Raw genomic sequence first — 15502 nt, 5'->3', positions numbered from 1 at the left:
TTGTTTTTCAATATCTTTAATAAAGTCAAGCTCTAATTAATATTAAAACTAGTTTTATATTTATATTAAATTTAAATTTAAATATAATATTTTAGCCCTTCATTAGAAATTCAGATTGACCCGAAATAAAAAGATTATCCAAAGTCCTATGATCTTAATTTTGATGGATTTAGGGTTTAGGGTTTCCTTAAATTTAAAAATAATTCTTATTAAAGTTAAATTTTAAAGATAATTCTTGTAATTATCGGTTTGCATTAATTTAATTAGTCCCCATTTTTATTTGCTCAAAAAATTTATTTTTAACTTTTCAAATCAGTCCTTTTCAATTCTTGAGATAACCTTTTCCGTAAATTTCATTTAAAAATCAAGCAAATTTACAGGTTCAGATCTCAACTTTTATAGTTTTTTATCAATTTATCCCTTACTTTTCCTTAACCTTTTATTTATCATGAAATTGGACAAACTCTATTACGATTTAACTAGAAATTACATTAGATGCTAACATGATAATCTATGTGACGGTCTACATATATTTTAGTTGAAATATCACTATCTTGTATTATATGTTATGTCAATAAATATTTTATACTTCAAATTTAACAATAAAATATGAAAAGGAAAAAAATTCAAGATTAAAACTCAAAAGTACATAAAATTGATCCCTCTACTATTCAAATTTCACTTTTCAGTCCTTTCGGTAACTCTTTTTGTTAACATCATTTAAATATGATGTGTTTTTTTTTGTATTTTACATGTCATTATTTGACTAGTATATATATTTGTATATGCATATACAAATAATTTGATTTTAAAAAGTAAAAAGAAAAATTATGTGCTCGTTACATTTTTACTACTTTTATAAATTTGAAGAGATTTTATTTTCTATTTGTAATTTTGGGAAATTTTATAAAATTTTTATTTTTTTAGATTTTTGTTTTTATAAATTTTAATTATTTGCTTATGTGATATATAAGATAAAGTAGTGACACGTCAACTATGAAATACAGGTGAAGTATCATATAAGCTGTCATGTGCAACATTTGCTGCAATTTATAATGGTTCCTTCAAATTGTAATGGAATTTGTTCAATTTGAGAAAAAGAAAAGGAGTAAGGGCTAATTTAAGAGAAAAAAATAATGAGTATGGGTCAAATTGAAAAGATTATAAAAGTTTAGTACTAAATTTGTAATTATACCTAATTTTTAAACTAAAGAAATCTATTTCGAGCAAATAAAAACACAAAGATTAAATCCATATAAAACAATAAGTAGATGAACGATCAGTGGCGAAATTAAGGGAGCTGGCAAGGGCCTAGCCCCCCTATAATGAAAAAATTTCTATATGGTCCCTCTAAAATTTTTAAAATTTTAAATTAGTAAAGGTAAAATTGTACTTTGCCCCCCCTAAAAATATAAAAATTTGATTTAATTCTTTAAAAATGATAAAGATATAGTCTATTAAAATGGTGGAATTGCATTTTTTCTATCGTAAAAATTACAATTTACTTTCAGCCCCTAAAAAATTTTCTGGTTTCGTCCTTGTGAACTATCCTTAAATTTTAACATAGTCCCAAACCAAGACAATAAGCAAACATATACTACCTATCTTGTCTTTCACGGGTTAATCATGATTATACAGTCGATTATACCATGTCAAACGTAATAAATATTATCATAATCAATTACAATAAACATCAACAAAAATAGAAAATTGATGTAAAATTTTCATGGATGGATGGGGGACCAGCAATTAATATATATCATCTCCCTAGGATTCTTCTAAAAGGATTGTATTGTAGTAAATAAGTATGTGCTGGTGTAAAAGTAAAACATGTGGAATAAATCCACCTCACAACATTGTAGGCAATCACGAGCCCATTCCCCGCCCAAGCCAGCAGCACTACTACTACTACTACTACTTCACATGTTTTGCTGCCATTATCGACCTGTGATTCTCGAGGACTTCACCTTTTTCCCATGCTACCATCCCTCTCTCTCTATTTCTCTCTCTTTAACGTCTCTATATTCCTAATGAATGTCACATGTTGAATTGGTTTTTGCTATTAGTATTCATGCACTATACTGTGTTTTTTTTTACTGCTAGTTCTATGCATGTATGCATTTACCAGGTCAAGAGCTTTGTATCGGGGATTGGTAGGGGTGAAAAGAGAAATTCGGCTTTCCGGGGGATGAAAACTTTAAAAGTTTGGAGGGGTTGAAGGTAAAAATTTTATTTAAGGCTTAAATTGAATGTTTTATAATTGGGAGGGACTAAAGTTGCTATTAATACATTTAATCAAAGGAGCCCAAGACCCTGCCCCTTTCTAGGCCTTTGGGGCGAAGCCAAAATTTGGTTTTGAGGGGGGCAAAATAAAATTTTTAAAAGTTTGGAGGGGCTGAAGGTAAAATTTTTATTTAAGTAGGGTTTAAATTGAATGTTTTGTAATCGGGAGTGTACATGTTTATGGGTTGGATCACTTATCTAAATTTAAAGGTCTGCCTGAAATTTAAGAAGATTTTGACAAAAATATTAGATTTGAAAAATGGGTATTGGCAAAAAGGTTAAGCTCGTTTAAAATATGGATAAGGCTTGGGTTTGAACATTCAAAACTTGCCCCAACTCATTTTCAATTTTTATAATGTAATATATATAATTTTTTTGAACAATCTCATTATAAATTCTGATCATATCTGTCTTTTTTTACACAAATAATACCTAAAATACAAAAATTAAATCTATAATAATATATAATACTATATTATAAGTGGTGTTTGCTATTAGTATTCATGCACTACATTGTTTTTTTACCGCGAACTATACGCGTGTTACAAAGTCAAAAATTTTACAAAGATGTTGGCAGGGTGAGATTAGAAAATTGATTTTCTGGGAGGAAAAATGAAAATTTTAAAGTTTGAAAGGTTGAAAGTAAAATGTATTTTGAATAAAGTTTAAATTGAATAGTTTATAATTGGGAGGGACTAAAGTTGCTATTAGTCCATTTAATCGAAGGAGCACAAGCCCCTTCCCCTTTGCTACGCCCTTGGGGATTGGAATAAAAATAAATCACATTTAAATTTTGGGCAAGTATTTGGTACATTAGCAGTATTTTTTTTATTTCACAAGTAATTTTATAAAATTAGCATGTGTCTAAAATTTATAAGACACTTGTCAACCGTTTAACGCTGCTTGTAGAGTTTAAAAACTCTGCAATGTACCAACTATTTTTCCTAAATCTTTTAGAGGGTTAAAATATTTTTTTACCTTTCCTGTATATAGGATTATTATGAGGTAAATTCATGGTAAAAATTAAAAAAATTCAATAAATTGTCATATTATTTTTATGTTTAATATAGTATAAGGATACCTACAAGTCATGGTTAGAAATAGAAAATATCTAATTATAATTTTTGGAGGTTTTTATCAAAATTCTTAATGCAATTAAGTATTAAAATATTAATAAATTTTGTAATTATAATATTTTTATTTATTATAATATATTTTAATTAATTTAATTAAAACTTAAATTATATTAGAGCTTGATATAAATGTAAGCTAAAATATTTTGTCATTCGAGTTTGATACTAATACGAGGAAGTTGGGCCATTAAGTAGGTGTCTTCCATGTGTTGAGTTGTGAGCAATTTATTTGGGCTTTAATTTCTTTGGGCCTAACAAATTCACAAGCTTGGAATTTTATTTATTTATTTAATTTTTTTATACATAATTCTAGAACATCTAAATGTTTTTTTTTTTTCTAAATACAATGCTTAGCAATTAGTTATAGTTCCTTCTCAACCTTTAAATAAGAGGACAACGCATTTTAATGCCTCAAATCTACATCCTTCCACATTGATAACAATACCGATACCAATTTAACTAAGACTCAATCAGGCATATTAATGTTATCGTTTGCTATAAAAACTTACAACATTCATTTTTATTGGCTAGAAAAAATAGAACAATGTGTGGATTCTCTCTAAATTTATTATAGTTAATTAATTTGAGTTGAGTTATTATTCAATTTGGTAGGTCTAATAATTAATCTCGACCGAATATTAATTACCTTAGAGGCGGCATTAGAGGGGAGCTAGTGGGGGTTTTGGCCCCATAAAAATGAAAATTTTGTGTTTTAGTCTTTCTAAAATTTAAAAAATTATAAGTTAATACACGATAAAAATTAAATTTTGACCTCAAAAATGATAAAATTATGATTTAAATTTTTTAGAAAATATAAGTTATAAGCTTAAAGAAAATTTACATTTCTTCTTCCATAAAATTTCTTTTGTAATGAATTAGTAAACTTCCATAAATTTTATAAAAAAAACAAAATAAAATCCATCTTATAAAAGGATTTACAAAAGAGGATATTCGATAGTGAAATATATATAGTAAACAAACAATATTTCCTTGCCCAATTTAGGACTACTTGTTAAAAATAAAATTAAAAATTATATTAATATCCTTATATTTTATAATCAATTTTAAATAAAAAATATTTTTACTATCAAATATGATTTGGATCAAACCATTTAATCATATATGAATTAATAAAATCCATAATTAAGATTTGATCCATGTCGAGTTGAGTGAGTAACTTGACATTATATAATCGACTAGCTGGTTATGAATTAACGAAATCTCAATCTATATCGAATTGAGTGAGTAATTTATACATATATTTAATAAGCAGATTATGAATTAATGAAATCAAAATCTAAAATTTGATTCATCAATTGCATAACCTGATACTATTATATGTAAAATGGGAAAGTTGGATATGAATTAAGGAAATTAGTAAATAAGATTTGGTCCATATGGAGCTGAATGAGATTAGACATTTATCAATCTTCATCAAACCGTGTTTCCAACCATATCAAAAAGATTTGGTAGAGTTTTGGAATAAACTTTTAATTTTTCATTTCGGTGGTAGTAGTTAATTGCTGCTGTAAGATTTCATTGGATTTTACTTGAGAAAAAAATATAGTTTGAAAACTTTTTCCCCAAATAACCCAAATTGTTAAATCAAAACCCTTTCCAACTTGCTATATATCGAAGCAAATCCCTTCATTCATTCACAATTCACCATCTTCATCAAGTTTACCAACATACACATCCCATTTTAGCACCTGAAATGGCTCGAACAAGAAAGCTGAGAAGATGGCACCGACGACGACAAAGGCAAGAGCTCGAAAGAGGTAGCGATTCGGGGTCGTCCACGGATAACACTGGGGTTCGAGTTTTGCAAAGTGGTCATGGATGTTGTACTCCAAAGGGACAAAGATTCAAAATACCAGAGATATTGGCTTGTCCGCCAGCTCCAATGAAACCCAAAGTTGCACCAAAGTTATCATCCAATAGGACTTTCTTCGCTTCACAAGATATGGAGAGTTTCTTCTTTCTTGCATTTCAAAAATGTCATTAGTTCTTCACTTGTTTAAATCCCAAAGTCATCAGGTTTTAGTGTACTGGTTCAGCTTGTTAAAAAAGTGCTAAATCTTTCACGTAATGTTATATATTTTGCTCTCCGGAGTTTAACTTACATTAGAACAATCTTTGAATATCAAGATTTAAGCGTATAATAAAATTAACTATTTCATAGTTTATTCATAAAATACTCAAATTCAAAATCTTAAGTTTCAACTCCAATCCAAAACTTGAAACCCTAAAGTTTTTAATCTCTTTGAATCGTAATTTCAATCCTAAACCCTAACTCTAACCCTAAACTTTGAGTATTATTTTATTATTATTGATTAATTTTATTTAATTAATTAAAAATAAAATATTCTTTTGAAAAAATAAAAATAAAATAAAATAATTAAGGGTAAAATATTATCATGGAGAATTGATTTGGTGATATAAAATATTTGACATCAAATAATAATCTTTTAAAAATATATGAAATGTAAAATATTATTGGGAGGAATTGGTTTGGTGATATAGGATATATGATATTAATTAATAAACATTTGCAAATATATGATTAAAATTTGCCTTTTATGGTCATCTTACATCAGATTTTATTATTAGTGCATAAGTTGTGGATTTAGTCTCTATATCTTAATCTAATCAATGTTAGTCTATATTCTTTTCGAATTAGTCAATTTTAGTCTCTGCGCTTTTCAAAATTTGAAATTTCAATTTTAATCAAATGGTAGCAGTCAAATCCATTTCGTTAAATTTTGCCATCAGTCTTGTACCATGCCTAAAATTGTGAATTTAATCCATTTTCTTCAATTAGATCATTCTTAGCCTCTATATTTTCGAATTTAAAATTTTTAATCTTGATGCAAACGACAGAAGTTAATCAATAAATTTTTCGTGAGTAATACATGTAGAAATAGCAAGCTAATATGGTATTACATATGTGGTAATATGTTTACCATATCAAATTTTAGAAATAGCGAATTTAACTTAATAAATTTAATAGTTCTTGTTTAGTCATGATTGAAATTTTAAATTTTAAAAAGCACAAGGACTAAGAATGACCAAATTAAAGTGTAGGGATTGAATCCACAACTTACATATAGCATAAGGACTAATGGAAGAATTTAACCTAATATAATTTAAACTAATTCAAATTTTGTTATTAGTCCATGTACTGTGCATAAGTTGCAAATTTAGCCCATGTACTCAATTTTGATATTTTTTATATTTTTATATTTGAAATTTCAGTCCTAACCGAATAATAGCAATTAAATTTGTTACATCAAATTACGCTATTAGCTCGTACTATGTGTACGTTATCGATTTAGTCTTTGTTCTTTAATTTGATCATTTTATACTTATACTTTTCAATACTTGACATTTTAGTCCCAATTCAAATAATAATCATTAAACCCATTAACTAAAATAATATGACCTTTCTATGACTATTATTTGGAGATAGAAAGCTATTATGGAATCACAAATGTGATAATATGTTTATCAAATAATATTTTGGAAATGAAGAATTTCACTTAACAAATTTAACGCTATTATTAGATGATGACTAAAAGAGATATCAAATCTACAACTTATACATAATACAGGGACTAATGACAAAAATCGACCTTTAAATTATTTTCCATCCAATGGGTTTTTCTCTCACATCATGTTTACTTTTTTTCTTTAAACAATTTTATTATAGGTTTTAATCATGTCTATTCTTTTTGACACAATGCCTAGAATTACCCATAGTCCCTCCCCAACCCATAAGTAGGAGAATAATGTGCTTCAGCGCACTCGAACTCACATTTTCCTATACACTGGAATTAAAGTATTTAGTGATACCAAATAATTTACAATGTGTTGCATGTTAAGGATGGATTGCTATCACGTAAATTCAAAAAAGGAAAAAAAGAAAATAAAAAATGAAAGTAGTTGTTTAGCTGTTGCTTTCTTGTAGAGCAAATTTAAAATTATTGAGTTTTAGTTAGGGTCAACTATATAAAGAAACATAATGGAAGAAAAGAAAGCTACTTTTGAATGTGAGGAGCTTACATTTTGATTCAATATTCTTTACCTTTTTCGCCACTTTCCTTCATACCCTTTTTCCTCTTTGATTGGGACATTCATCATCATCTAACCTAATCTTGCTGCTAGCTTTCATGCACATGTAATTAAGCAACCTAGATTCCTTTGCTTGTGTTGTTTCACATTGTTTCGGTTAAATTCGATTTGGTTTATTTAATTGTGAAAATTTATTATCAAAAGATAAAATCAATCCGATCTGGTATCATTCTATAAACCAAAAATAAATGAGGGGCCTAGTTTTTGAACCAAGTTATAACCATTGGCAAGGCCCGGTCCCCCTCTAAAATGGAAAATTTTTCATTTAGGCTATTTATAATTTATAAAATTTTGATTTAATCCTCTAAAAATTATAAATATATAGGCTATTTAAATGCAGAAATTATATTTTTACTATCATAAAAATATATAATTTAATTCCGCCCCTAAAAAAATTTTATGACTTTGCCCCTGCCCTCCTAAGTTATATTTTTAGATCCGCCACTAACCACAGGTATTATCCTTAGGGACAACGCCAGAAAATTCATTTCAAGGGCCAAAATTAAGTTATAAATTTTGATAAGAGTTAAAATGTAATTTCACCATTGTAAACTAATATATTTACCATCTCTAAATGACTAAATTAAAATTTTATCTTTTGGGGGCCAAAATATAATTTTACCATTACTATTTTGTAATTTTATACATTTAATGGATAAAAATGTAAATTTCTAGTTTTTGGGAGGGTTAGGGCTCCTGTCTCCCCCCTTCCACGGTCCCTAATTATCCTTTCATCGAGGAGGCTTCTCTTGAATCTCACAAGCTTTGGCTGCCAGAATATTAGAACTTTCGAGGCCATCTCACCTTTAGATAGAAAACATAACCAATATTTTTAATTTTATTTTATATAAAAATTTAAACTATCCAATAATATAAATATAAAATCATATAATAAATCATATAAAATAATTTTAGTATATTTGTATAAATAATTTATTTTTAATTAAAATCAATATGTTAATTTTATTTTAAAAAATTTAGAATAGAGTCTACCAAATACTTACCTAACCCTAATTCCTTCATTTGGGAAAAAATTCCCCATTCTCCATCATAATTCTATTGTTTTCTACCCTAAAAAATGTTCTACTGTTTTCTTAATCTTTCTATGTTGTTTCTATTTTTAAGATATTATATAGCATTGAAATTCTTGAAACAATGTGATTTTTTTAAAGATAATGAAAATTTAGATTAATTCTTTCTTTTAATAAATTTTCTTAATGCAAAGTGTACTTTGTTTATGTCTATCGGTTCGGATGTAGTTCAAGTAAAATTGATAGTTATTTGAGAGGATTTGAATAAAATATTAGATTAAAAAATTATTTGTGTAAAAATAATAATAATCAAAGTTTGTGTAAAATGTAGTCCGAGCTTAAATTTCAATTTTCAAATCAAATCTCAAGGTTGGTCTCACACAACTCATTTTTCAAGTTTATATTATGTCAACTTTTTTTTTAAAGGAAACAACATAAAAGTAATTACATTAAAATAGTCTACTATTAAGTGATATCAGCTAAGTAGCCAATATCCGACTTGAGTAACACTTCTGTCGAAATCAAGGCTTCAGTATAAACTTGCATCTCATTGTAATTTGAACTTGCAATTTAGTCATATGATCAGCAGTTTTATTGTGGTCCCTAGAAATGTGTCGAGAACATACTCCCCAATTACGACTCAAGAAATGATGAATCAGCCGTAGCTCCAACATCCAACTATTTACCACACCATCAGCTACAATAGTTTCCAATTAAAATAGTTTGTTTAATTGGTGTAGGCAGTGAGAATAGAGTTGAATGGCTTTAAATAGTTCAACGACTATCTTGTAACTTTTGAAAAATTGAATGACTAAAACGTAACTTAGTAATAATTTAATGGGCTTAAATGTAATTAAAAAAGAAAGATTGAAGAATATGATATCTTTTCGACACTTTGTTCATTGAGATGGAGATATAGATGGGCATTAATGGTTTAGGTATAGTGTGTGTGTCAGAGAAAGTGACAAGGGGAATCCAATGTAATGAATACTTCCAACTTCATAGAACATTTTGTCTTCTCACGTTAATTTATTTCTTTGTTTAACTCATTCTTTTAATATTTTATTGAATATTATTTTGTTTTTATTTTAGTTATTTTTAAATGTACTTCTCTTTTCTATATATCACCTTGACTCATGTTAAAAGATATTGTTTAATATTTTTATTGGTCAATTTATTTGAGAGGTCCCTCTAATGTAGATATCTGATCAAATTAATCTCTCTACTATTGAATGGATCAATTTAATCTTTGTATTATTAAAAAGAATCAAATAGGGCCAAGTTGGAATAGAGTTAACATTTATTAGTTTAAAAATATCATTTATTATTTAGCGAGTTAATATTTTAAGTTTTATGGTTCTATAAATGAAATCTTTTGTTTGGAATTGAATGTGATTGAAAAAATAATTCTTAACACATTTTTTATAGTAAATGTTTAATCTATTATAATTTGGACTCATTTGATTTTTTAATAGTATAGGGACTAGATTGATTCATTTAACAACAGAGGACTAATTTGATATAATCCCTATGATACATGGATCTCAAGTATTGGTTGCAGAAAAATTTTGAATTTGAAACTATAATAATAATAATAATAATAATAATAATAAAGAGTTTTAAGTATGGTGAAAATTTGTTAAAAAAAGTATGGTGAAAAAATAGGGTAGATTATAAAAATCGTCACCCAATTATGATTATATTCTGTTTTGGTCACCCAACTTTAAGAAATTTGAACCGAAGGTTGAGATTTTAATTTAATTAGTTGATTTTTTTCGTTTTGTGGAAAATTAAAAGGAGATTTCAGAATTTCACAATTAAATCTTTGATTTTATTAGTATTTATAAGTATCAATTACAATCTTCACTTAAAATATATATTTGAAATTAAAATCAAGTAATAAAATATGAGAGATCAATAAGCTACAATTTCATCATTTTACAAAATATTTTTAATAATTGTTAATAAAATATTACCAAAATCTGTTCAAATATCGTGAATATTATAATACATCGAATAAATTAAACCGTTTTCATCTTATATTTATTTGTTTACTATTAAATATAAATGTAAGAAAATCAATATAAACTCGACCCAAGAAGGGTTCTAATTTTAATTTAATACTTATATTTAAATACTTTCTGCGTTGGTGTCATTCTTAGCGAGTTACCAGTTCAATTATGAAATTACGAAATGCTGATTCTTTTAAATTATAATTAATATTATTTTGATAACAATTTTATCTTTTATACTTTAATGTCATATTTAAATAAGAGATTTAAAATTATAAATTCAAAGATCGAACACATTGCTCAAGAGTATTAAAATATAAATTCATTATCACTCCACCTATCATCATTATTGAATAAATTTTAATAGGAAATATTTTGACATTATTATTGATTTCATGTTAATGTGCTTCACTAAAATAATTAATATTTTTAAAATATTTTCGAAGGAACAATGTAATAATAATTTGAATGTAAGAATTATTTTAAATGCTAGGGCTCAAAATAAGCCCAATATTAATAAGAAATACATTAGAGCACGTGCACAAAGGCCCAATTCACATACGAATAAAAATATCGCTTTAATGAAATTTAATTGCTTAAATACTCCTTGAGAATTTAATAATTCTTGAAATTTTTCTATATATAAATTTAAATATTTTTTATTTTTAATTTTCTAAGTTAAATTTTTATTATTTTAAACAATACAAGCAATTCAATCTTATTTGCAAGGAAAAGTAGATCAATTGGTCGAGTTGGATTGATTTTGGGACGAGTTAATCTAGTTCTAGTTAATTCGAACTTTGAAACTTTTGGGTACTTTTGATTCGGGTTGCTTTAAGTTTTGGTCATTTGGATTTGAGAGTCTGATTTTTCAAGTCAGGTTATTATGAGTTCAAAATTCATTTTGGGTTCTAATATGGTAGGTTGGGATCATTTTTGGTTAGTTGTTCATACTAAATTGAGACTATTTTTAGATCTTTCGAATTGGTAAAATAATAAATTTAATCTTTAACGTTTATATCTTTCGTCAATTTTGTCTTTATTCTTTTTTTTTTTAGCTAAATTTGGCCATTAACCATTAAAAAAGAATCAAATTGTCTTTTTTAACAAAAATGCTAACTAAAATATTAATGTTTTAATGAAGTTGGCACGACAGCCTACATGATAATCCACGTGTACTTCATGCTAACATGACATTATTTGTCTTATATGTCACGTAAATAAAAATTATAAAAATATTTTTAAAATAAAAATTCAAAATTCAAAATAAATATAAAAAGTTTATAAAATTTAGAAAAAATTAACATAAAGCAAACATGGATTACCATGCAAGCTGGCATGTTTAAAATTTTAACGTTTTAGTCAATATTTATATTAAAAAAGTAGCAAGTCTACTCTTTTTGAAAGGTTGATGGTCAAATTAGACTCTTTCTAAAAGGTTAAGGGTCAAATTTAACTAAAAAACAAGGGCCAAATCGACAAAAAAATATAAAAACATTAAAGCTAAATTTGTTATTATGCTTTTCAATTTTTTTTAACATAATCTCATTATAGGTTCTTATCATACTTGTTCTTTTTGATACAAGGTTTATAACTACCCATAGCCTCTCCCCAACCCTTAAATAGGAGGATAATGCGTTTCAGTGCACTCAAACCCACGTTCTCCTACCAATTACCAATATCAATCAAGCTAAAACTAAATCGATAATTATGTGTGATTTGCTCAATTAATTAATTTGTTTAAGCCAAATTAATTGTTGAATTAATTATTTAATTTATTAGCTATAATGATTGGTTTTAATTGTAATAATATTTGTTATATGATCTCTTATTCCAAATTCCTTCCAAAATTATAAAATAATAATATAAAAATTGCACATAAATTCAAAATTCTAGATAATTATCAACAATACTTAGAAAATATTTTCCCAATCAACAATACTTAATTACATTGAATATACAAAATAATTAACAAAAGAAACATACTTTCAATATTGTGAGAATTCTTGACACAATCAAATCATATATGAATAGCTGCAACACTTCCCCATCTTCAAACTATAAACCCCAAGCTCCCATCATCTGTTAAACAAAACATAAAAATAAAAATCCAACATGTCAAAGAAATTTAAATTAATAAATACTATATAGTCTTAATTAATTAATTAGGAGCATTTTATGTAGCCCTAGATGATCTATTACTGTTGCACCTTCCTCGGACCGCGGTTTGAATCAACACTTGCCCAACACCTTCGCCGAGCCCTTCAATCAGCCCTCCGATAAACTCGATCACCACTTGAGATGCGACCCTCACCGCGGTCCCAAACTTGCTCGACTTGGCCATGCCCTTGATACCATTGGCTTCAAGCCCATTCACCATGTTCTTGGCACAAACTGCATGGAGATGGTAATCGCATGTGGTGCAATGGTAAACCCTCCCCGACCTCTTGCGGTTACACTCGCCGCACGAGAAACTAAAAGGGTCAGCGGTTGATGGTGAGGGGAGGAGCCGTAACATGTGTGGATGAACCGAGATGTTAATTTCAGTTGATAACATGGCACAACATGGGTGCATTTGGAAACTACAAGCATTGCATTTGAAAACGCATCCTTTAGTGGTCTTGGCACAAATATCGCACCTCGATTTCAATAGTCCACTTCTAACTGAAACATTGAATAGTTTTATCATAAAGTTATTAATTATATTACTATCAAAATAAGACATATTGAAAAAAAATGTAATTAATTTAGCAGATTTCAATATTCGATTTGATTGAGTTTAAATAAACAACTTGACAAAAGTTCGAGTCCTCATATTTAAATTAACCATTTTAGTCTTTATATTTTCAGTTTTGAAATTTCAATTCTAATCAAACAACAGTTACTATTTTCATTAAGTTTTGAGATTTCCAAAATCTTATCGACAAACATATGATTACATGCTATATCAACTTGTTATTTCCATATATTATTTACAAAAGAGTTCATTAACAAATTTAACGGTTGTCGTTTGTGTCAAAATTAAAATTTTAAAATTATATGGAATAAGATCGATCAAATTGAATAAATTAACTGAATCTATAACTTTATGCATAGTTTAGGACTAGTAGTAAAAGTTAACCAAATGAATTTAACTGTTACCATTTGCATCAAAACTGAAATTTTAAAATTGAAAAATACAAAAACTAAAATTGATAAATTCAAAAATACAAAAACTAAAATTGATCAAATTAAAATACAATAACTAAATAAACAAATACAAAATTAATAATTCACCATTCATAAAAGTAGATTAAAAAAAAGGGCATCTTTCCATAGGCAATGTATTTTTATGTATATTTGGAAATCCATTAGCCTTTACTAGTTAGCTAAACTATTGCATTATTTTCTCTCAAACCTTCGTTGCATTTAAGTGTAAAGTTTATTAATTTGAACTAGAATTTAGTGGATATTCTGTTAATTAATCTAGAAATTTTGGTGACATTTAAGCTATAAAGTGCGATGTTACGGTTTATATTTGGGGTTTATGATTATTCCTTCCAATAATATTCTTTAATGTTTGAAAATATACTCTTCTTTTAGAAATACAATGTGCCTTACCCTGTACCCAACACTTGTTAATATTAAATATTTACAATAATTATAAACAAAATTTCAAAATTTAAATTTCAACTAGAATTTATCACTCCCACTACTATATATAGGATAGTTTAAATATTTTTGGCAAGTAATTTCTTAAATTAGTGGGAAGGTCTTTTAGAATGTAAATAATTTTTTAAGACATAATATAAAAAATTATAATAAAAGTATTATTCTTATTCTTGTTTTAATGTTTTTTTAGTTGTATTAATCTTTTGGAGCTTTCGCTAATAGAATTGGTGTGACTCACTAAACTCATTTAGGCACTTTTTTTTTTTTTTGAATTTCAAGAGGAAGGTAAAGTCCTAATCGACTGACGCGATTCGAATACAAGTCACATTTAGGGCAGTGAACACCCTAATCATCAAACCAATACACGAGGTTCTCAATTAAGCACATTGACATAGATAATCGAAGAGTAAGATATTAAACTAATTTTTTATGGCTGATTAAGGTGATTATATTGATATATGAAAGACATAATTAACCCTTTTTTTTAAAATTTCTTTAAAGTAATGTATTAAATGAAAAAGAAATCTAAAATGATAATAAATATACTAGTAATGAAGGAAAGAAAATTACCAGGTTTACGATTCAAAATGATGTTGTGAAGAGGGTGGATTGGATGTCTCTTAAGACTATCAGGAGCTAAAGCACAAAAATCGTGGAGTTGATAATCACATTCCGAACAAGTGAACCGTTCACCGGCACCGTACTCCTTGCAAGCGCCACAGGTGAAGAGGTCCGAGAGCCGCGTTTGCGATAACGGATGTTGCGGGTGAGCCGCAAGGTAGATTGCATCCCCTATAGGCGGAACGTCGGGTGACGTTGGGAATAAATCTGCCCCATGAGGTGACCTCCGGCTCCCCCTTCGGCTAACAAAGCCACCGCTTTGATGATGATGATGATGATGATGGGGTTGATCCATGGGACTATGGGACTGATTTTTGAAGAGGAATGAATTGGTTTTGGCATTGACCATCATCATGTTTTTGCTCATGTAGGGATGTGAGTGGTGCAATATTTTGGACAATTGATGGGGGGAATATTTATGATGGAAATTAAAGTATTGATACTATTTTGCATTGGTTTTTTTTATTATTTTTAATTTTGAAAGAAAAAAAGGGACCAAAAAGATAAATGGAGAAAAATAAAGCCAAAAGGCATTTAATTAAAGAATTGTTACTCAAAAGTTGATATATTCTTTGTTTTGTTTCATTTTTTGTATTAGGGTTTAAGTTAACTTAATATCTCACAAATATCAAATCGTTAA

General features: G+C 27.5%; 1 protein-coding gene across 2 annotated transcripts; it reads right to left on the bottom strand.

Annotated features, from left to right (window-relative positions):
* Nucleotides 1-12473: 12473 nt before the first annotated feature.
* Nucleotides 12474-15258, bottom strand: LOC105761641 (uncharacterized). Of its 2 annotated transcripts, XM_012579506.2 has the most exons (3): nucleotides 14812-15258; nucleotides 12801-13254; nucleotides 12474-12672 (listed from the first exon to the last, which is right to left on the bottom strand). In XM_012579506.2, the coding sequence occupies exons 1-3, from the start codon at nucleotides 15227-15229 to the stop codon at nucleotides 12669-12671; spliced, it is 876 nt and encodes a 291-aa protein (XP_012434960.1). In that variant the 5' UTR covers nucleotides 15230-15258; the 3' UTR covers nucleotides 12474-12668. The 2 variants fall into 2 exon arrangements, with proteins under 2 accessions (XP_012434960.1, XP_012434959.1); XM_012579505.2 differs by having other exon boundaries at nucleotides 12474-13254.
* Nucleotides 15259-15502: the final 244 nt, after the last annotated feature.

The sequence above is a fragment of the Gossypium raimondii genome, chromosome 11 (genome assembly GCF_025698545.1).
Source record: "Gossypium raimondii isolate GPD5lz chromosome 11, ASM2569854v1, whole genome shotgun sequence".
Lineage (NCBI taxonomy): Eukaryota > Viridiplantae > Streptophyta > Magnoliopsida > Malvales > Malvaceae > Gossypium > Gossypium raimondii.
The sequence above is the reverse complement of the archived record's forward strand: the minus strand, read 5'-3'. Positions and strand labels throughout refer to the sequence as shown.

Bases quoted from the DNA above. Each gene is read 5' to 3' on its own strand.
- LOC105761641 (XM_012579505.2), bottom strand. From the start codon at position 15,229: ATGAGCAAAAACATGATGATGGTCAATGCCAAAACCAATTCATTCCTC. The intron at 13,255-14,811 runs GTAATTTTCTTT...TCAATGTTTCAG, and splicing joins CATTTTGAATCGTAAACCTG to TTAGAAGTGGACTATTGAAA.